General features: G+C 43.2%; 1 protein-coding gene across 2 annotated transcripts in view; it reads left to right on the top strand.

The window, feature by feature from the left end:
- The window catches only part of PSMD14 (proteasome 26S subunit, non-ATPase 14), a 126,116-nt gene that overhangs the window by 89,481 nt on the left and 15,383 nt on the right, over positions 1-21,252 (top strand). For both annotated transcript variants that reach the window (XM_040357873.1, XM_040357872.1), the window contains 3 exons: positions 7,214-7,321; positions 16,921-16,995; positions 18,642-18,767. In XM_040357873.1, coding sequence (XP_040213807.1) covers positions 7,214-7,321; positions 16,921-16,995; positions 18,642-18,767 — 309 coding nt within the window. The remainder of the gene's footprint in view (positions 1-7,213; positions 7,322-16,920; positions 16,996-18,641; positions 18,768-21,252) is intronic.

Below are 21,252 nucleotides of genomic sequence, written 5' to 3'. Positions count from 1 at the left end.
AACAAAAATATTTTTTGCTATAATATCCCCAAGAAAATCTATATTAAAAAAATACATTTTCCTCAGTTTAGGCCAATATGTATTCTTCTACATATATTTTTGGTAAAAAGTTAACGCAACAAGCGTCTATTAATAGGTTTGCGCAAACGTTATAGCGTCTACAAAACGGAATCGTTTTATGGCATTATTTTTTTTTTTTTTTTTTTACTAGTAATTGCGGCGATCAGCGATTTCTTATTGTGTCCGCCATAAAGTCGCAGTCACATCAGACACTTTTGACACATTTTTGGGACCATTGTAATTTTTACAGTGATCAGTGCTATAAATATACACTGATTACTGTGGAAAAATTACACTGGCAGTGAAGGGTCTGGTCCTGAAGGGGAACTAGGTGGCGCTGAATGGGTTAAGTGTGTCCTAGGGAGTGATTCTAACTGTTAGGAGGCGTGGCTACGAGTGACATGTCACTGATCTCTGTTTCCGATGAGAGGGAACAGACGATCAGTGACAGTGTCACTAAGCAGAATGGGGAGATGCCTTGTTTACATTTGCTTCTCCCCGTTTTGCAGCTCTGTGACCCGATCGCTGGACACCAGCGGACATCGAGAGAGAGACCTTATTGATGATTGAGCGATGTGTTAGCAATCATGTATTGATGTACCGGTACTATTATGAGGCATGGCATTTAAAGTGACACAGCTTTTGTTTTTGTTTCTCAGCAAAAAAGCAGATTTTGAATGTATATTATAGTAGAAATAAACGTGCTGTACTTATTCTGCCTCAATAATCAAAATGTCCAGATGTTTACATGAAGCGAGAATTGTTTGTTTCTTCCCCAGTACTATTTCTGAACAGAAGTAAAGCACTGTGTCAGAGATTGTGACATATGGGACTAATATCATGAGCACTGTCTAAATTTAAATTGTGCACCCGAGCACTGATGTTGTGCAGTCTGTTAAGTTTCTCCATGTTTTTGTAGTTTGATCTTAAAGCTTAGTGAACGCAGTACCACGCACTGTAGAAAAAAAAGGTTAAAGAAAGTACAAGTAAAAAAAGTATACATTTTAAAGTTAAATTATGGAAAAAGTTTAAGGCTGTGATCCTTAAAGGGGGGGTTGTAAAGGTAAAAAATGTTTTCCCTAAATAGCTTCCTTTACCCTAGTGCAGTCCTCCTTCACTTACCTCATCCTTCCATTTTGCATTTAAATGTCCTTATTTCTTCTGAGAAATCCTCACTTCCTGTTCTTCTGTCTGTAACTCGCCACCGTAATGCAAGGCTTTCTCCCTGGTGTGGAGAAAGCCTCTTGAGGGGGCGAGCAGGCAAGTCAAAACACTCTCTACTTTGCAGATAGAGGAAGGAGATGTGTGTTAGTGGGTGCCCTGACACTCCTGCTCGCCCCCTCCCCCCTCAAGAGGCTTTCTCCACACCAGGGAGAAAGCCTCGCCTTACTGTGTGTAGTTAGACAGAAGAACAGGAAGTGAGGATTTCTCAGAAGAAATAAGGACATTTAAAAGCAAAATCGAAGGATGAGGTAAGTGAAGGAGGACTTCACTAAGGTAAAGGAAGCTATTTAGGGAAAAAAATTTCTTTACCTTTACAACCCCTTTAAGGCTCCATGCACACTGGAATAAAAAAACGTTGCTTCTACAGGAGTTTTGTGTTCTGCCTGTAGAAGAAACTCAATGTTATCCTTTGTGTCCATACACATTAGGACGTTTACAGGCATATTTTTGAGAACAACGTTTAGAGGCAGGAAAAAAAACCTTCTCATTCGCGTTTCTGATTGAAGCTCACTGGCAGAAAAAATGTAAAACTCTCCTAAACTCATCTAAACTTTGTACAAAAAATGCTCTATATGGAAGTTTTTTTTAAGCCCAGTGTGCATGGAGCCTTAAGGGGTTGACCTGATAATTTGTGAAAAGAATTTAAACAAAAGCAATATTTTTATTGGCAAAATTAATATTTTTAGGTGATGAGAGCATCCTGTTGCATGTATTCTCAAGGAAAGGTGGACACACACACACACACACACACACACACACACACACACACACACACACACACACACACACACACACACACACACACACACACACACACACACACACACACACACACACACACACACACACACACACACACACACACATATATATATATATATATATATATATATATAAATTTTACTGTAATCAAACTGGACCATTAATTGTGATTTTCCACTTATGGGGCACACCTAATAATGTGTAAACATTATCTGTCATTTAGGTATGGGAGGGTCTTGCCCACTTAGAACTGGCATATTCTGCAATTGCGCGTGGGATCTTTGTATCTGGGTGAGATCTTGGAGTGAGGTTCTCTGTCTGCAATTGGGTAACCCGGTTGGCCTGTTTACTTCTAGCTATTACAATGGCCTCATCTATTTTATTCTATGTAAAATGCTGCAGAACATAAAACCCCACAATAGAGAGGTGAGTGGCATGGCAACACAGTATTTCACAAAAGTGAATACACCCCTCACATTTTTGTAAATATTTTATTGCATCTTTTCATGTGGCAACACTGAAGAAAGGACACTTTGCTACAATGTAAAGTAGTTAGTGTACAGCTTGTATAACAGTGTAAATTTGCTGTCCTCTCAAAATAACACAACACACAGCCATTAATGTCTAAACCGCTGCCAACAAAAGGGAGTACACCCCTAAATGAAAATGTTCAAATTGGGCCCAATTAGCCATTTTCCCTCCCCGGTGACATGTGATTCATTAGTGCAGGGCTCGACAAAATCCGGGCGCCAGGTCGCAATTGCGACAAATTGTGACCTGGCGCCCGGGCCCGCCGGTAATTGAGGCCGCGGCTTTGCGGCCTACAAGGTGAGGAGTACAAAGACAAGTGTGTCTTGCCTACAGTCATGCATGGTGGTAGGAGGCTACATGAGTGCTGCTTGTACTGGGGAGCTACAGTTCATTGAGGGGACCATGCATGCCAACATGTACTGTGACATACTGAAGCAAAGCATGATCCCCCTCCCTTCAGAGACTGGGCCTCACGGCAATATTCCAACATAACATCCCCAAACACACATACAAGATGACCACTGCTTTGCTAAAGAAGCTGACGGTAAAGGTGATGGACTGGCCAAGCATGTCTCCAGATCAAAACCCTATTGAGTATCTGTGTGGCATCCTCAAACGGAAGGTGGCGAAGCGCAAGGTCTCTAACATCCACCAGCTCCATGATGTCATCATGGTGAAGTGGAAGAGGACTCCAGTGGCAACCTGTGAAGCTCTGGTGAACTCCATGCCCAAGAGGGTTAAGGCAGTGCTGGAAAATAATGGTGGCCAAACAAAATATTGACACTTTGGGCCCAATTTGGACACTTTTTTAAGAAGTCTGTGCTGTGTTGAACCTGCCATCTTACCGGTTATTATGTAGTGTTGCATGAGAATTGGGGTGCACTTTAAGGCCTTGGAGTTTGGAGCATGCACTGAAATGTGGACAGAACTTACTGTATACTTAATGACCCAAAGATATTCACCATCCTAAATGTGCACCTAGCTTCTGGATCCAATTGTAGCTCTAACAGAGGGCAAGCTACAGTAGTGTTGTGCAGGTCATACTGTTGGGCCACTTGCTTATGATGATTAGAAGCACAAATTATTCCGATCTGAGAAATGTATTATTTGAGGACAGAAGAGTTGGAGGGCATCACTACCAGAGATAACCTCTGCATGGAGATTATTTTTTCTTCTTTTATTACTGCAACTTTGAGATGGCTCAGGTAATATTTATTTTTATTTTTTCTCTATAATTTTATAATTGGGGATTGTGACAATTTTTTGTACAGGCTCCCCCACCCAATACTCTGCAAAAGATTGTGGCAAGCAAATATCAAAACCTTCAGACCAGTGTTCATGTATCACTCCACACATTTTCAGAATCCTGTGTTAGTCATTTGTGATTGTCTTTATACTTCACATGCAATACGGTTCTTTTCTTCCATGTTATTTTCAGAAAGCTTCAATGCGTTCATTATCCATGTTGCATTCCATATCTGATATTTACTTCAGAGTCATTAATTTAACATGAACTGTTACCCTGCTGTAGTGGTGTTCTTCCAAGCAAATAAAAACAGGAACTAATCCAAAAGTTGTACATAAGGTTTTCAAATCTGTGGGAGACCAATCAAGCATACAAAGATGACAAGATATTGGAATCCAAAAGCCAAAGAAGCACAGAATGCCTTGGCAAGAGCCAGCCTGGTTCTCTGCCTTTATTCACGATTTCAGAGTGATAATATTCAGATACGTGCCACCATTCTATGTAGCTAAATAAGGCCATTTTCCCCTTCTCTCTCAAGCTGAACTCCCGGAAGGTCTCTTAATGATGTTCAATGCATACAGTATATGTGAACCAAAGAAAATTAATAAGCTACTTGTGCTGACTAGACTCCAACTATAATTTCAAGATGGAAACACATAAGAAGACCAGGGGAGTGGAAGGGAACACCAGATGAAGTGTATGTGGCACTTCTCAAATTGGGTCTTGAGATCCTAATGCATGTATATAAAACAAACCTAAGAGGTCACCTCCATGTAGGTGTAGCAATTGATTAAAAAGAATAAAAGATAATAAAGATATGCTCACTAGTTAAAAGTGGAGCAAGGCTTGTCCTAAACCCATATAGACTTTCATAGAAGCACCGCGAGGCTGCAGAGCTTGCCAGGTAAACGGCTACCTGAAGCAGAGTTCTTGGTGGCAGTATATTTGTCAGGCTTGAAACATAGGCAGCAACGGCTTCCTGGTGTAGCATAGTTCCTTTTGATAAAGGGGCAGTCCCGTTGCCCTAAAACATGTAGCAATACCCCCTCCTCTGCCTGTCACCATCACCCAGCTGAGAGAGGTGCTGATTTGGAGCCACAGCCATCTTGCTACACCCGAAAGCCGCTGCTGCATATGTTCCAGACTGAAGCCTGACAGCTGTACTTCCACTAAGAACTCGGCTTCAGATGGCGCTTGTCTGCCGAGCTCTTCAGCCTCACTGTGCTTTTATACAGTATATGTGAACTGCTTTGTCTGACAAAAGTTTACGTTCTTCCAGTTTTTGGGTTGAGGCATCTCTTGGCAAAGAGCACAGCCAGGTACCCGAGCCTACTGCAGTTATTGAGTATACTTCAATCCATGACATATCCTCGTACTTAGATCTGTTGATTGGACAATAATGGAGCATCCGTAATGCATTTTTACTCCTTGCACAAAATAGCTTTGTGTACTGCATTGTAGTCTAATTGCCTCTAGTGCTGGCTTTTTGTTCTTTTAGTCTTTGCATGGAAGCTGATCTAAGGGCAAACTCACACTAATTATAGTTTTAAAATGCGTGTGCATTTTTTTAAAATGAATTCATGATCACAATTTTTTTAATCTATTCTTGGAGTTCAAAAATGCATGTTGTCCAAAAAATCATAAAAGGCTTAATTTTTTTTTTTTTTTTTTAATGTACCAAGTATTCCTAGTGGCTGATAAGACTGAACTAGTATGTCCTTTTAACCAAGTTCTCACTGCCATCTCCTACTTTTGATGAATTATGTTAAAAAAAATAAAATAAAATGGGGTCTATGATGCAATTAGTGAGGCTGATTCACTAAATAGTCTAAACTGTGGGGGTTCCTATGGTGAGTTATGATTGGATAGTGGGCCTGCAATGTGTGCATGAACGTTTGCTCATATATGCATCTTGGGAAACCTGCACACTTATTTTTAGTGTGTATGGCACAGTCCTATTTTGCCATGCGTGTTGCTTACAGAGTTGCCAACTTTCAGTAAATTTACAAACAGTTTGTAAAATCTGTAATTTTTGCATCTGTCCATAAATGTCCATTAAGGACGTGTAGTCTGTACTGGACATTTATGGACGGATGCAAAAATTACGGATTTTACAAACTGTTTGTAAATTTACTGATGGTTGACAACCCCGGTTGCATAACCAAATAATGTTGCTTTTATGCCCTCATTTCTATAAGGTGCCCAACAGAATGTGTGCATGCCAAATTTAATAATAAAGAAAAAAATGCAACCAGCTTGCAAACCTATGAAATGTGCTTGTGCCTTGCATAAAGGCATATAAGACATACTATATGCTTTCATATGAAAGTAGTCAGCATATGTATGAGTATTTATTATGGGACTCTGTCCTTTCAGTATATGTATGGAAGCTTGGATCCTGGCTAGTGCTTGAACTTGTAACCATAATCTTAAAGTATGTATATGCTCAGTGATAGCCCACACATGGTGTAGGTTTGTTACTATATACTGCAAACTGCAGATAAATTCAAAAGCAATGGAGAAAATACAATTTTTTTCTTTTTAGGCACACTACTGCGTAGCATCCTTAACAATAAATTCTATGTATATTAGGAGTAAATAAGGCATTTTTTGAGCATAGGATTTGCTCATTGTCGTGGCATTGATGTGCAATCATGCGTGCATCACAGTTAGTAAATCATGATTGACTGGGTGGAGTTGGGAACATGGGAAATATCTTCAGAGGGATAAAAATCCAAAGGTTTTTGTTTTTTCCCCTTTGTATCTATACAGGACCAGCATATTTTTTTACAGTTTTAAACTTTTTTTTTTTTTTTTTTTTTTTTTACAGAATATATACTTGTAGGTTCCTTTTGCTTCATTGAGGGAGAGTTTATAAAACAGATTGTCAGCAGGTAGATCTTGCTGGCCATAACGTATAAAAGCCATCTGATTTGTTCGTTCCTAGCTGGCTATAATTTCCTTGTCATTCTGCTTATCTTTCTAGAGTAATTGAAGTGACAGGCCTGGGCCTTAAATGTGGTCCCTTAGCTTGTGCTCACTTTCATGTTTAGCCTCTTTATGAAATTGAAGAAGATAAGCTGGGTACATAGGTGTCGGTTCTATGGAAAGCATTAATGTTAATACATAAATTGGTTTAAAAATATCTGTCCAGAAATATTTTTCTCTTTTAAGAACAGAAAAAAAACAATAATTGGTGTTACTTTTGCTTCCAGAGAGACATAAATGTCCTGATGGCTCTATCGGCAGGAGGTCCTATTTATTAATATTATAATTAAATGAGTGTTGGGCATGACGCCAACATAGATATGAGCAAATCTTGCATGTCCACTGTTGTTAAGCTCCTATGTCCAATAAGGAATTTAATTTTTTTTTTTTTTTTTTTTTAAGGTTGTTATAGATGCCTTCCGATTAATCAATGCCAACATGATGGTTCTGGGACATGAACCAAGGCAAACCACTTCAAATCTTGGCCACTTAAACAAACCATCTATACAGGTAAGAGTTTTATTTTTATTCTGTGAAGCTAAGTTTATAGCCATTTCTGCCATATTGATTTTATTTTACAAGAAACCAAGTTTTTCCTCATTCATACAACTTTAGGTCAATCAGTCTTGTAAAAAAAATTATCAAAGAATAATAAAAAGGTATGATAAATAAAAAAGCTGCAGGAAGTAGTAACTTGCCTCTATATAGTAGTCTGGTGTTCTGTCAAATACTCCAACCCGTCAAACTCCAACCACATCACTTCCGGTTTCTTTCAAATATCAGTAATTGGATATTTTTACAAATTTCTGTTTGACACCACAGCGGCTAACAAAGACAGTTATCGCCGCCATGGAGGCCGCCATTTTGTTGGCTAGTAAAATATTATGTGACAGGGGGGACTTGCCCCTAACACCCCCTCAAGAATATACTGATCAGCCGTTGGCTGCAAGCGCTGATCGAATGCTGGTTTTCAATCATGTTCATTCTACAGAAGCTAGTCGCTCAAGAACGATCATTCAACAGATCATTTGATGTGCCCATCTTGAGCCTGGTACACACAATGAAATTATCGGACGAATGATCGCACCCCCCCCCCTTTTTTTTTTTTTTTTTTGTACGCTAGTCTCGTATTGAAAATTAAGGGGTTACTAAAGTTACGAAAAATCTCAAACGACAGAATAAATGTGACGTTAAGCGATGTAATGAATTGCACTGTCGGACAAACTGTTCTGATAAAATAAAAAATCGTACAAGAAAAGTTTTCGTATTTGTCCCTTCAGATAATTGTCATGATCGGCTCTCGAAAGCGTTTTCTCTTTCATTCATGGATGGACACAGCCTTAATCGTGACATATTGGGAATAGCCTATCTATCTTTAGGAGTGACTAGGCAGAAGTGTTAACTTCAAAGCAGAACCGCCCCGCCCAGGGTGCAGTCCCACTGACTATATCCCCTTAGCCTGCACCAAGCAAATCAGTTTTTCTGCCTAGTCTAAGGAGAAGACACAGCTCTCATCAGGCCCATGGCTTGGAGGCTTTTAGTCTTTGGATTCATTTTTTTGATTTTTGATTTTTTTTTTTAGTTTTTCCTGCGATCTTCAATCCACTGCCGACTGGGTGACGGGCTGGATCCCAGATACTTGTATTTTTCCCAGTTTCGGCCATCAAGCATGTGCCGCCCATAGCTTCACGCTGGGTCATCCACGACATGCCCGTCGCTCTACGGGTGGCCGATGAGCTATACGCTCCAGGGCTTGCATCGGACCGGTCTACAGGGCCGAGTCGCAGTAGCCTGGCTGACAGCCACCTCCATTACCATGCGGTAGATGTGCTTCGATCAACTGCCGACTGGGCGACAGGCTGGATCCCAGATCCTTGTATTCTTCCCAGTTTCGGCCATCGAGCGTGTGCCGACCATAGCTGCGCGCTGGGTCGTCCACGACATGCCCGTTGCTCTACGGGTGGCCAGTGAGCTATACGCTCCAGGGTTTGCATAGAGACCAATCTACAGGGCCAAGTTGCAGTAGCCTGGTCGACAGTCCTCTCCGTTACCATGCGGAAGATGCACTGTCCAGGATGCTTCCAGCATAAACACACAGGAAGGGTAAGTAGCTACTACCTTGCTTTAGCAAGAAGACAGAGCTGGGCATCCTTGGAGAGGTGAGTAAAGGGCCTTATCCCCCTTCTCTCCCCCCCTCCTCCTCCTCCTAGTTTCTCTGAGCTAGCTGCTGGGCAGGGGTTCCTCTGGGGAGCTTCACTTGGGGAACCATAAGTCACTAAATCAGTGTATAAGCTGCATTTCCTGCTCCATGCTGTCGGCGGCCATGTTTTTTTTTTCATGCTTTATTTCTTTACTTGCACGATGTATAAAGCCGCATAAGAGCTTCTGTTTTTCTGTGTGTCTTGCTCCACGCTGTCGGCGGCCATGTTTGGTGTTTCCATGCTGTATTTCTTTACTTGCACAACGTTTAAAGCCGCATAAGAGATTCTGCTTTCCTGTGTGTCTTGCGCCATGCTGTGGACGCCCAGGTTGGTGTGCATGCTGTATTCTCACTGGCGGCCATCTTCTTGTAAGACGCTTTTTTGGCGATTTCTGCTGAGGTGTACTGACTGCTGCATTACTCTGCTGCACCTTGGTTTTCTGCCCTGTTGGCCTCTAGTGTCAGATCAGCGGCCATTGTACCATGGATCAGACCATTTTAAAAATGGCAGATGAACAGATACATGCTGCGACTGAGCAGTCTGAAAGACTGACAAAAATTATAGCCCCACAAACAGCCTTCGATCCCAGCTTTGGAGAGCACAGATCAACAAGACACACTCTGCAGGCAGCAGCTCTGCTAGCTAAACCATCTGTTACAGTTCCTGGGTGGTGAGTCCTCTGGGGGGGGGAGCCCCTCATCTCTGCTGCAGCCAGGAGTGGTGGGTTACTTGTTTGGGGGTCCCTGTGTCAGGTGTGTGGACAGCATGGTGTCAGAAGCAGACGCTTTTTCCACTGAGACAACTGAGCTGGCAATTGATGCCCCTACACCCGATTTATCGGTGGACGCTAGGCGGCAATCCTAGATGCCTTCGTAGCCAAGGTGGGAGCAGCGCGTGGGAGAATAGGGGCTAGAAAGCGCCTCCGCCATCTGCTGGGGACAACTCGGATGCTTTGCCGGGTCCAACTAGCACTCATGACCCTGGCCCTGAGGTATCTGAAGATGTGGACCAAGAACCCTCTTGAAGAGAGTTTCTTGAAAAGATGGACCTCACCCCCGATAGTGGACCCTCCTGTGTCGAGATTAAACAAGCTCCACCATACCAGTGGAGGGGGCTCCCACCTTCAAAGCCTCTGCGGACGAGAAGGCTGAGGCGATCACCCGCAACCTGTACATGGTAGTGTGTTGACGGTATGCCCAACCATAATTGGGGCCCTGGTGTCTCAGACACGCACGGAAGGGGCAAAGATGCTGCTCTATGGGTTACAAGCATCAGGCTTCCTCGAACGAGGTAGCCCTAGCTGACCTACTAGTACAAGGCCTAAAATTCATTTATGAATCGGCCTTGGTCACTATTCCTCTGCTGGCCAGAGCTTCAGATTAGGCGTTACGCCGTCTACTTTTAGTTAAGATTTGGTCCGCCAACCAATCTTACAAGAAAGCCCTGATTTACTTGCCCTTTAAGGGCGACAGGAGGTAGAGTACACTGCTCCCACAGTCCAAAAAGGGGGAAGGAGCCTCGCCATAGGCAAGGGCCCTTTACCGCACACAAGCGTTTTTTTTCGTTCGCCCAGTATGGCGGGTAACAGACCACAGGCCGATAAAGCGCCTGCTCAGGGACTGAGACGTCCCTGGTTTCGCAAACTTAACAAACCTGCAGACAAAGCTACGTCCGCATGAAGGTTTGCCCCCACCCATCTCTAAGTTGGGGGACGTCTTCGCGAATTTGCGACCCGGTGAACATCTCAGGTCCCCGACCGGTGGGTTTGCAAAGTAGTGTCTTCAAGGTACAAGATAGAACTTCTATCTTGCCCACCAAACAGATTTTTTTTCCCTCCAGCTGCCAGCTACAACCGACTCGTCAGGAAGCCCTTTTGGGGCAGTTCAAGACCTGCTGAAACGCTGGGTGGTTATTCCTGTCCCAGTACAGGATCGGTTTTTAGGGATTTTACTCCAATCTGTTCATAGTACCATAGAAAGAGGGCGTTTGCCCAATTCTGGACCTCGGGGCCTTCAATTGCTTCATGAAGGTACATGATTCTGGATGGAATCGATTCGCTCTGTCGTCACTGTCCTCCAGCTGGGGGACTTTCTGGCATCTTTGGACATCAGGGATGCCTATTTACATGTCCCCATATGCACAAAGCATCAGACTTCTGCGCTTTGCGGTCGGGGGAAGACCACTATTAATTATGTCTCTCCCCTTTGACCTGGCATCGGCACCAAGGGTGTTCACCAAGGTGCTTGCCCCAATTCTCGCCCTACTAAGACAACGTGGCATCACTGTCGTGGGCTACTTGGACGACCTGCTTCTGAGGGCCGCTTCAGCCTCAGGATTAGAGGCGAGTGTGTCTATAACATCAGATCCTCAAAAACTTGGGTGGCTACTGAACATTCAGAAGTCAGTAATGGTAACGACTCAACGCCTAGTATATCTGGGATTGATTCTGGACTCCTCAGAGGGGCAAAGGTTTGCTTCCCTGTGGAAAAGTTGCAGACCCTTCAGGCTGCGGTGTGGTGGTTGACATACCAGAAGGGTCGTCGCTCCGCTTTTGCATGCGAGTCCTGGGCCTCATGGTGGCCTCTTGCACGAGTGCTACAGAAGGAAATTCTGTCCAGATGGGACAAGCGCCCATCGTCCCTGGATTATCTAATCAGGGTGAGCCACTTGGTCAGAGCCTCCCTTGTTGGTGGCTGACCTCACCAGCACTTCTGTCCGGAAAGTCGTTCCTTCCTTTCACTGGATAGTCATCACGTCACGACGGACGCCAGCCTTACCGGTGGGGGAGTCTGGGGGGTTCAGTCGACCCAGGGTCGCTGGTCTCCAGAGGATTCTCATTTGCTGATCAAGGTCCCGGAGCTTCGGGCGATCAGACTGTGCCTCTCCACATGGTTTCAGATGCTACGAGGGTGTCTAGTCAGGATCCAGTCAGTCAATGCCACAGCGGGGGCATATGTCAACCATCAAGGAGGAACAACTAGCTCGGTTGCAGCGTCAGAAGTCACTCACATCCTTAGGTGGGCAGAAAGGAGCATACCGGCACTGTCGGCCATTATACATTCCAGGTTTGGAAGACTGGCAGGCAGACTACCTGTGTCGCTAGATGCTGGACCAAGGAGAATGGTCTCTGCACCCGGAGGTGTTTCTGCTCCTTTGCCCAAGATGGGGCACGCCAGACGTAGATCTCCTGGCGTCTCGACTCAATCGCAAGGTATTGAGGTTTGTGGCCAGGTCAAGTGACCCATGGGCGGACGCGACAAATGCGTTAGTGGTGCGGTGGAGTCAGTACCGGCTAATCTATGCTTTCCCTCCTCTAAAGCTCCTGCCTCTTCTGCTGCGCAGAGTGGAGGCAGAAAGGATTCCTATGATCCTAATTGCTCCGGATTGGCCTCGGCGTCATTGGTACGCTGATCTAGTGCGGCTAGTAGCAGACGTCCCTTGGCGTCTACTGCTGAGAGGACCTGCTGTCACAAGGTCCCATACTGCATCCTGCTTTACAGTCGCTGGCTTAAAGGCATGGCTATTGAAAGCCAGGTACTAAGAGACCGGGACCTGTTGGATTCTGTGATTCCTACCATGAGGAAGGCTAGGAAGTTATCCTCTAGGAGGATTTATTATCGCACTTGGAGAGCTTACTTAGCCCTTTGCAAGGAAATTAAGTGGAATCCTCGGGCTCATATAGTGTCCAGAGTCCTGCTGTTCTTACAGCGCGGGGTGGACCAAAAAGCTTGCTTAAGCATGATTAAGGGGCAGATATCTGCCCTGGCTGTTTTCTTTCAGCTACCCCTGGCGACTCTCTCTAGTAAGAACATTTGTACAGGGGGTTCGGCATGTGGCCCCTCCGGTTCATCCTCCACTACCTCCGTGGGGATTTGAAAAGCAGACACACCTTGGCGTCTACCGATACGAGAGGACCTGCTGTCGCAAGATCCCATAGGTCATCCTGCCTTACAGTCAATGATAAGGTGGTGCTGCATCCGCAGCCTTTTTTCTTCCTAAGGTCATTTCGACCTTCCATCTCAAGGAAGACATTGTACTGCCATACTTGTGTCCTCAGCCGTCGAATTCTAAGGAGACGACGTGGCATTCCTCGGATGCTGTCTGAGCTCCAAGAAGATACTTGTTTGTTACGGCTCCGTTCTGGAGTTCAGACTCACTGTTTGTTTCGGTTGCTGGTCCCAAGAAGGGCTCAGTGGTCTCATCGGCCACTATTTCGAGGTGGACCCGACAGATCCTGATGAGGCTTACGCCATAAAGGGTCGGGCGCCTCCCTATCACGATGCATTCGACTAGGGCAATGGTGCCTCTTGGGGGTTTCTGACATCTAGTGTCTGTTTCCCAGGTGTGTAAGGCGGCGACCTGGTCGCCCGGTCACACTTTCACTAAACTTTACAAGTTGATGTGAGTGCATCTTCGGCCGCAGAAGTTTTGCAGGTGGCTGTTTAGAGTTACAACTCAGTTGAGGAGCTCTGTTTTGTTTGGGGTGAAGTTTAATTTTATGCTTCCCACCCCTCATTTTGACACTGCTTTGGGATGTCCCACTATGTCAAGATTAAGGCCATGAACGAAAGCAAAAATAGGATTTTATGCTCACCATAAAATCTTTCTCCGAGTTCATGGATGGACACAGCACCCACCCCTCTTTGTCTGTACTGCTTGCTACGAACTGATTTGCTTGGTGCAGGCTAAGGGGATATAGTCAGTGGGACCGCACCCTGGGCGGGGTGGTTCTGCTTTGAAGTTAACACTTCTGCCTAGTCACTCCTAAAGATGGGCTATTCCCACTATGTCAAGATTAAGGCTGTGTCCATCCATGAACTCAGAGAAAGATTTTACGGTGAGCATAAAATCCTATTTCTGATCTGTGTGTATTGGGCTTTAGACTCATAAGAATTTTCATTTGAAAGTAAGGCATTTTCATTTGTTTGCCATCTGTATACAATTCAAATGTTTGTGTTGCGTAATCCCTTTCAGTAGTATACAAATAAAATACAAACGATTTTTCCCTACTGAGAATAACATTTAGCCCTGGTTCACACTGGGTACGATTTGGAACGATTTGAGATGCGATTTGACATGTCAAATCGCATCTCAAATCGCATCTCAAAACGGCGGCAATTGTCGGCAATGGCACTGTCCTAATCAGTGCGACGCCGCATCTGCGATTTCAAAAAGTAGTTCCTGTACTACTTTTTGCGATTTCGGGACGATTTACATTAAATTGCGGCTGAAATCGCGGTAAAATCACGCATTTTACCGCGATTTTGAATTCGCAGCAGTGTGAACCTAGGCTATATCACATTTTATTTGCTCGTATAAGAAACAGCACTTTTTCTTCCTCCATCTTCAAATTTTCTTGTGTATATAGTCAAAAACGATTGCCAATTTGTCCCCTTTAACCATTAGAAAATCTGAAAACATTTAAAAAATGTTTGTAGTGTATGGGCTGCTGAAAAAGGGATTTCCCTCACTTTGTAGGGACTTTTTCTCACTTTTTGTTTCTGCAGGAATGGAAATCTCCCCAGTGGCACACAGGTGTTTGTTTTTTCCCAATCTGACACGGGTTTTAAGTATTCCCTACTCTATGCAAAATTTTAAATTAATAAAAAAGGTCAACGCCTTTCCAAGCCTTGGACCAAAATACCGATCAATGTACATATTTTCAAAATGCTAATTATTTGAATATTGTGCTGCCTTTGTTTCATTTATTTTCTATGAAAAATATTACCAACCTAAACGTTGAATATCGCAGCAAACCTTTGCTTTTACTCACTTGATTAGTAATGTAAGCAGTTGCTGTTGGATTATCTTTAAAACCTGATCTCTGAGGCGGAGGTGTAGCTTCCTCTGTGAAGCTGAAATTCTAGACCTGCTTTGTTGTAGTTGGACACACTGTCTTGGGACTTGTGGCTTAATCAGTCTTGTTTGTGGTTTGTTCTTACAGATATTATCGCCAACACCAGTTGTGCCCCTTTGATTTTCTTTTTTTTTTTTTCTTTTTTTTTTTTTTAACAGTCTTTTTAATCACTTTTTTTCCCCCTCTTCAAACCACAAATAAAACAGACATAGGCTGAAAGTCAAGCTGTGCTTTCTATAAAAAGTCAATAATACCTAGTAAGAAATCAACACTGGTCCTAATGAGCATAAAAATCTCTTGTGCTTTTTTTTATTTTTGTTGTTTGTGACTGGGCTTGGACAAGTCCATACATGCAAGTTCCCAGAGAATTGAGCACTCTGGACCCTTTAGCCAACATTTGATGACCTTCAGCATAAACATCTCCTTCCTTCATTATTTATTTAAATGGGTTAAGGACCTTTGCGCTTCAGCCCGAGGGCCAACGTGTCCAACTCTGCCTAAGGTTTTTACTAATTGAACATAACAATCTGCCTCTGCCACATTCAAATAATTAGCTTCATTTCTTAGTTGTGCTAATTGTTGTTTCTCAGAGATGCCTATAGTTCTTTTATAGAACTGATATGAAGTCATTCGATCCATGTTTTCTCTCTTCTCTCCTTCTTTCTTTTTTTTATTTTTTATTCCAGCGATTTCTTTTTGAACAAAAAGAAGGCGTGTTTGCTACTTTGTGATGTCTGTGTGTGCAATTAATTGGGATTTGTTTTGTAGTAGATGTATGCAATTAATTAGGAATTGTTTTGGAGGATAGGTTAAAGTGCCACTCCACTCTGGAGTATAGCTTAGGTGTGAAATGCAGTGGAAATACTACACTGTTTTCATCAACCTAATTTCATCTGTTTGGTTCCCCCATCGTTGGCTCACCTTGTGGAAAATTTAATTTATGATATAAATGAGTCCGTAAAACGAATGTCAAATCAAAAGGATGACCACAAGACAGTTCCTATTTGTATAGCAATTTCAAAGTCTGTCTTATTTTTTTTTATTTTTTTTTATTGTTATGGCTTAGTGAAAGACTTCCCTTTTCTTCACAGAAATTCAGTTCAGTCAAGTTTAAAAAAAAAAAATTTTGAGGAAAAAACTGATCGTTTTTTATCCGTTCTTTACATCCGCCAACTAGAGTCCCTAACCACTTGAGTACCGGAGGATTTTTTTTACTTTGTTTTTGCATTTAAAAAAAAAGACTATTGGTCTTTTTTTTTTTTTTTTATACACATCAGTTTTTCATCCCTTCCATTTTTTGAAAAGGAGCAAAAAAATAGGGCTTTGATCCGTTTTAAAGAACAGATGTTGGATGTAAACCGATGATCAACCGTTTACATCCTCCTTTTTTTTTTTTTTTTATAGATTCTTTGTCTGCTTTTCATCCATTAAGAGATGGATGAAAAACAAATGGTTTGCACCTGTGGAAGGAGCCTAAGGCACACGGTCGGACAAAACCGATGAGAATGAACCGAAGTTCAGTTTCATCGGACCAAACCGACCGTGTGTATAGCCCATCGGTTTGTTTTCCTTCGGTCCAAAATTTTAAAACATGCTTCAAAACCGAACCGATGGACCGCTGCCCGATCGGACCAAACCGGTGGTTAGTACAGAAAAGCATCGGTTCAAAACCCGCGCATGCTCAGAATCAAGTCGACTCATGCTTGGAAGCATTGAACTTAGTTTTTTTTTCAGCACGTCGTGTGTTTTACGTCACCGCGTTCTGACCCGATCGGATTTTGAACTGATGGTGTGTACACACATCAGGCCACTTCAGCGGTGAACATTCTCATCGGTTTTGTCCGACCGTGTGTACGTGGCCTTAAGGTTTGCAGTACCTATAAGATGGTCCATTTGGTCTCATGGCTTGCTGTTAGTGCAAGTGTATTGTAGTGTTAGACAATGTAAAGGTCATAAGTTGCATTGCAAGATATATTGTATAGTATAACATTCAAAGACCTACATTTACTTGTAATTCTTTTGTTTTAATTAATGTTTTTTTCTTTTTCCAGGCATTAATTCATGGTCTGAACAGACATTACTACTCTATAACAATCAACTACAGAAAGAATGAACTGGAACAGAAAGTAAGCTTTCTCTTCTAGATGTCACCTTTATGTGTTCACTGTTTGTCTTCCTCGTGTCCTGAAACTCTTCAAATTTCTGATGTTATTTTAATACTAGAAGCTTTTTTTTTTTTTTTTTTAAGGAGTCGTCGCTGTACTATTTATTAATATTTTATTATTTCAGGTGCTTGTATGGCCCAATCAATTTACGCAGTGCTTTACATATACATTGTTCATTCACATCAGTCCCTACCCTCAAGGAGCTTACAACCTAAGGTCCCTAACAAGCATTCATACATATACTAGGGCCAATTTAGACAGGATCCGATTAACCTACCAGCATGTATTTAGAGTGTGGGAGAAAACGGGAGTACCTGGAGGAAACCCACGCAGGCACAGGGAGAACATGCAAACTCCAGGCAGATGGTGTTATGGTCAGGATTTGAGCCAATGACCCCTTTAGGTGAAAGTGCTAACCACTACACCACTGTGCTGTTCCAATAGTACTAACTAGCTGATGTCAGTACAGTGATCTCTCCTGCTGTGTTATTGTGTTCTGACAGGCCTGCCAGAACACTCCGGTAAGCGCTCTCATCCATTGACATCGGGAGCTGATCGGCAGTCCTTTTCCGGTCAAGACTCTTTGATGGAAGCCAGTCGTCGGCCCAACTGCCATACACGAGGGCCGAATGTTGGCCAGTTTCTATTGAATCGACCGATGCTGCCAAGACATTCGGCCTGTGTGTACAAGGCTTTAGAAAAAAGCAGACCGCGTGTTGTGCCTCCTATTGGGCAGGGATTTTACTTTTGAAGTGTAAAAACCACTGACCGCTTCGCTTTAAAGCCCATCTCCAGGAGGTTCTAAATTTAATGCATTTTTAATTTCCCCCAACCCCTGTTAAAGAAACCAAACTTTTATTGCAATATTTGCCTTCCCCTGGTGGTGTTGTCCCCCCCCCCCCCCCCCCCCATAGATTCTAATAGCTGCTGCATTACCTTCTGATTGAATGACATGCTGCCTAACTCAATCTGGAAGTCGGCACAGAGGCTGTCGTGGTTCAACTCCTTATATTCCTGTGGACCACAGATGGTGTAGCCATTAGCCTGTCTGTCATCGAGTTTTTACTCAGCACCTGAAAACAAAATTCAGCCTTGCAGGAGAAGTTCCTCCTCTTCTGTATGCTGGTAGGTAAGAAGGCAGAGATGGGCTTACTGTTGGAACCAGATTAACGTGGGCAATTTACTTTTTTTCCAAAAAGCAGAACAGTGGAGTCTTCTTTTTATAGTTCTCTTCATGCCCTCGGGCATATCACAGCAGAGTTGGGTACATCAGAAGAGAATGAGCAGCTCACTTAGTAGATGGCATTTTCTGCTATTTGACTGGAGTCGCCCTGTAAGAAATAAAAGCATGTTATCTTTAGTGTGCTGGAAGTCCTGGCTGTCAGGGTAGATGGCCGTGCCATCCGTTATTTCCTGTTTCCTCAACACTTCAGTAATCTACCTCACTTCTGCAGTATGTCATCTTCTGATGATATTTTTTTGCCCTCTTCTAAATAAGTTAATCAATATGACATACCTGGGACTTTATTAAGCTAACTTATGTCTGTTTTCTAGAAAATTAGTATTTCATTTGTGTGGATGGATGATGCATCATTTTTATATTGCAGATGCTGTTGAATTTACACAAGAAGAGTTGGATGGAGGGTCTGACACTTCAGAATTACAGTGAGCATTGTAAACTCAATGAGACCGTGGTAAAAGAAATGTTGGAGCTGGCAAAGAACTACAACAAGGTGACTAAAGCGCAATATACAATGCTACTTTTTTTGAGTTATTTGATGATTTTTTTTTTATTCCATTACATTTCATCTAGATAAGTGGTTGAGTGATGATCTAAATTTTCACAGATTGCAGTATTCTTGGCCTTTAGAACTATTTAGCTATAGAGAGTTGGGTTATTAAAGAAACTCAGTTTCTACCTTAAAAAAAGAAAAATAAGAATCTGCAGCCCGTAAGGGATGACTAACCTGTGATTACAAACGTATTTTCTTTTGTGATGATTTGCAGCTGCTGCTACTATCCAGCTCGTACAAGTGTGACAGATGCAGTGTATTCTCTTGTGCACTTTAGTTCCACACATCGGTCACTACATCACTACAGGACACAGTAGCTGATGGAACTATCATAGTTAGTTTCCATCATAGTCAGGGTGAAAAAAGACACAAGTCCATCTAGTTCAACCATACAATCCGATATACCCAATTCTATCCCCACCCTTGATCCAGAGGAAGGCAAAAAACGACATCACGCAGTGGGCAATGTGGCACACCTGGAAGTGTTGGATACCATAATATTCATCATTCATTAGTAGTTGTCTGTTCTTTTCATAGAACAATGATCTGATTACTGTATATCCTATTCCATTAGCCAGGAGAGCTGATATGTATCACACAGCCAACACATTTTACTCTCAGATCCGTTAAGGAGGAAACTTGCACCAACAGAGATGGAGCAGGAAAGCATTGTGTTGTACATAAGGACCATAATTATTTTAAACCCAGTATCTATGCATATTGTGAGAAGTTGAGAAAAAAGTAATAAGACAAACCCAACTGCTGACAATACAATATAACACACTTTCTGTACACCACCGTGTATAGAAAAGCCCAGCGCTCCAAATGTTTAGTGAAGAAAGATCCAGAATACTTGGTTGAAGGGGTTAATCCAACAGAGACCCTCAGCTCCCATCAAGGATCCAGGACATATCACTTCATGGACACTGCGCTGCATGAACAGAGAGAAGCGAAAGAAAGAAAACCAAGTGCGCAGGATCAGAGTGTGTAAAATAGCAAAGAAAATGGCACCCTTGCATTAGGGAAAGCTGATGTGCAGCTTAAGGACAGGAGGGGAGATGCTGTCTCGTAGATGGAAACATTGAATCCCTGTGTAATGCACAGAAGAAATCAAGCCCATCAGATGGATGGAAGCCAAGTGGCATCCCAGCCGCCACTCATGCACCTTGCTTCAGACCCATTAACATGTAATGGAAAGGGGAGGACTGCTACGCATTTCTGAGTCTGTCCGCTTTGGCAGGTGCCTATGGGGTTGTGGTTCCCTAAAGTTAATTTCATGAGTCAGATGGAAGAACTTGCGCCCTCTTTATCCTAAAGCGAAAACAATGTTTAGAGACAGTTTGTGCCCCTGGTTCACTTACTGTACAAAATACCAGAATATGTTGGCACCCTTGCAGGGCCCGGTGCAGGGATTTTTGTCTACTCGGGCGAAGGTGCATTTTGGTGCCCCCCATCCCCAACCATCCTCCTGTCATCCCCTCCACAGTGCAACACCCACCCCCATGTGGCATACACTTTATTTGCATTCATTTTTAGAGTACCCCTTTTACATCAGATGACCCCATCAGGGTGCCTCCATAGATCAGGTGTCCCCATCACAGTTCCTCTTACATCAGGTGTCCCTATTAGCATGCCACCATAGATCAGGTGTCCCCATTAGAGTACCCCTTACATCAGGTGTCCCTATTGGAGTGTCCTCAGGGAGCAGGTGTCCCCATCAGTGTCCTCAGGGAGCAGGTGTCCTCAGGGAGCAGGTGTTCCCATCAGTGTCCCCATGGAGCATATTGGGGTTTAGGGGTTAGGGTTTCCCATTGAAGAATATGGCTAGGACTCAGGAATTGGAACAGGGACCTCCCCCAAAGGTCAGAAGGCGGGTTCCCAAAGGTCACAGGGCGTGGCTGACCCACCCCCACCAAAGTGTACCGCCTACCCCAACTAAGTCGGGGAATGAACAAGTCTGGGAAAGCGTCTGTGCCTCCAGTACACATTCCAGTGTTGCCTTGACCATCTTCAGTTGAGACCTCTCCACATGGTGATAGTCTAATGCATGGCAAAGGGGCTGAAAAGGATGGATGAGCTTTCTCTGCCTCTCAATCTGAGTTATGTGCTGATGGTGATTCAAAGGATGAAGATCCCGCCAGAGGATCCAGATACTAATTCCCCCTGGAGGATGTGGATGATTTGTTGAATGCCATATATAAATATGACACTTTGGAAATCGAAGAGGTAAAAGTGCAGCTCTCAAAACATGACATCATGCATCAGGGTCTCCATAAGAAATGTTGGAGTGGGAGGACTCTGAGCAGAAACAACTTTTCTCTTATCGTCCATGGACGGACACAGCTCCTTAAGTCTTGACAAGTGGGTTATGTTCCCTGTTTACAGGAGAGGACTAGGCAGAAACATGTTAAATGGTTAAATACAT

The sequence above is a fragment of the Rana temporaria genome, chromosome 6 (assembly GCF_905171775.1).
Source record: "Rana temporaria chromosome 6, aRanTem1.1, whole genome shotgun sequence".
NCBI classification, from domain to species: domain Eukaryota; kingdom Metazoa; phylum Chordata; class Amphibia; order Anura; family Ranidae; genus Rana; species Rana temporaria.
Note: the sequence above shows the minus strand (reverse complement) of the source record. Positions and strands in the feature narration are given on the sequence as shown.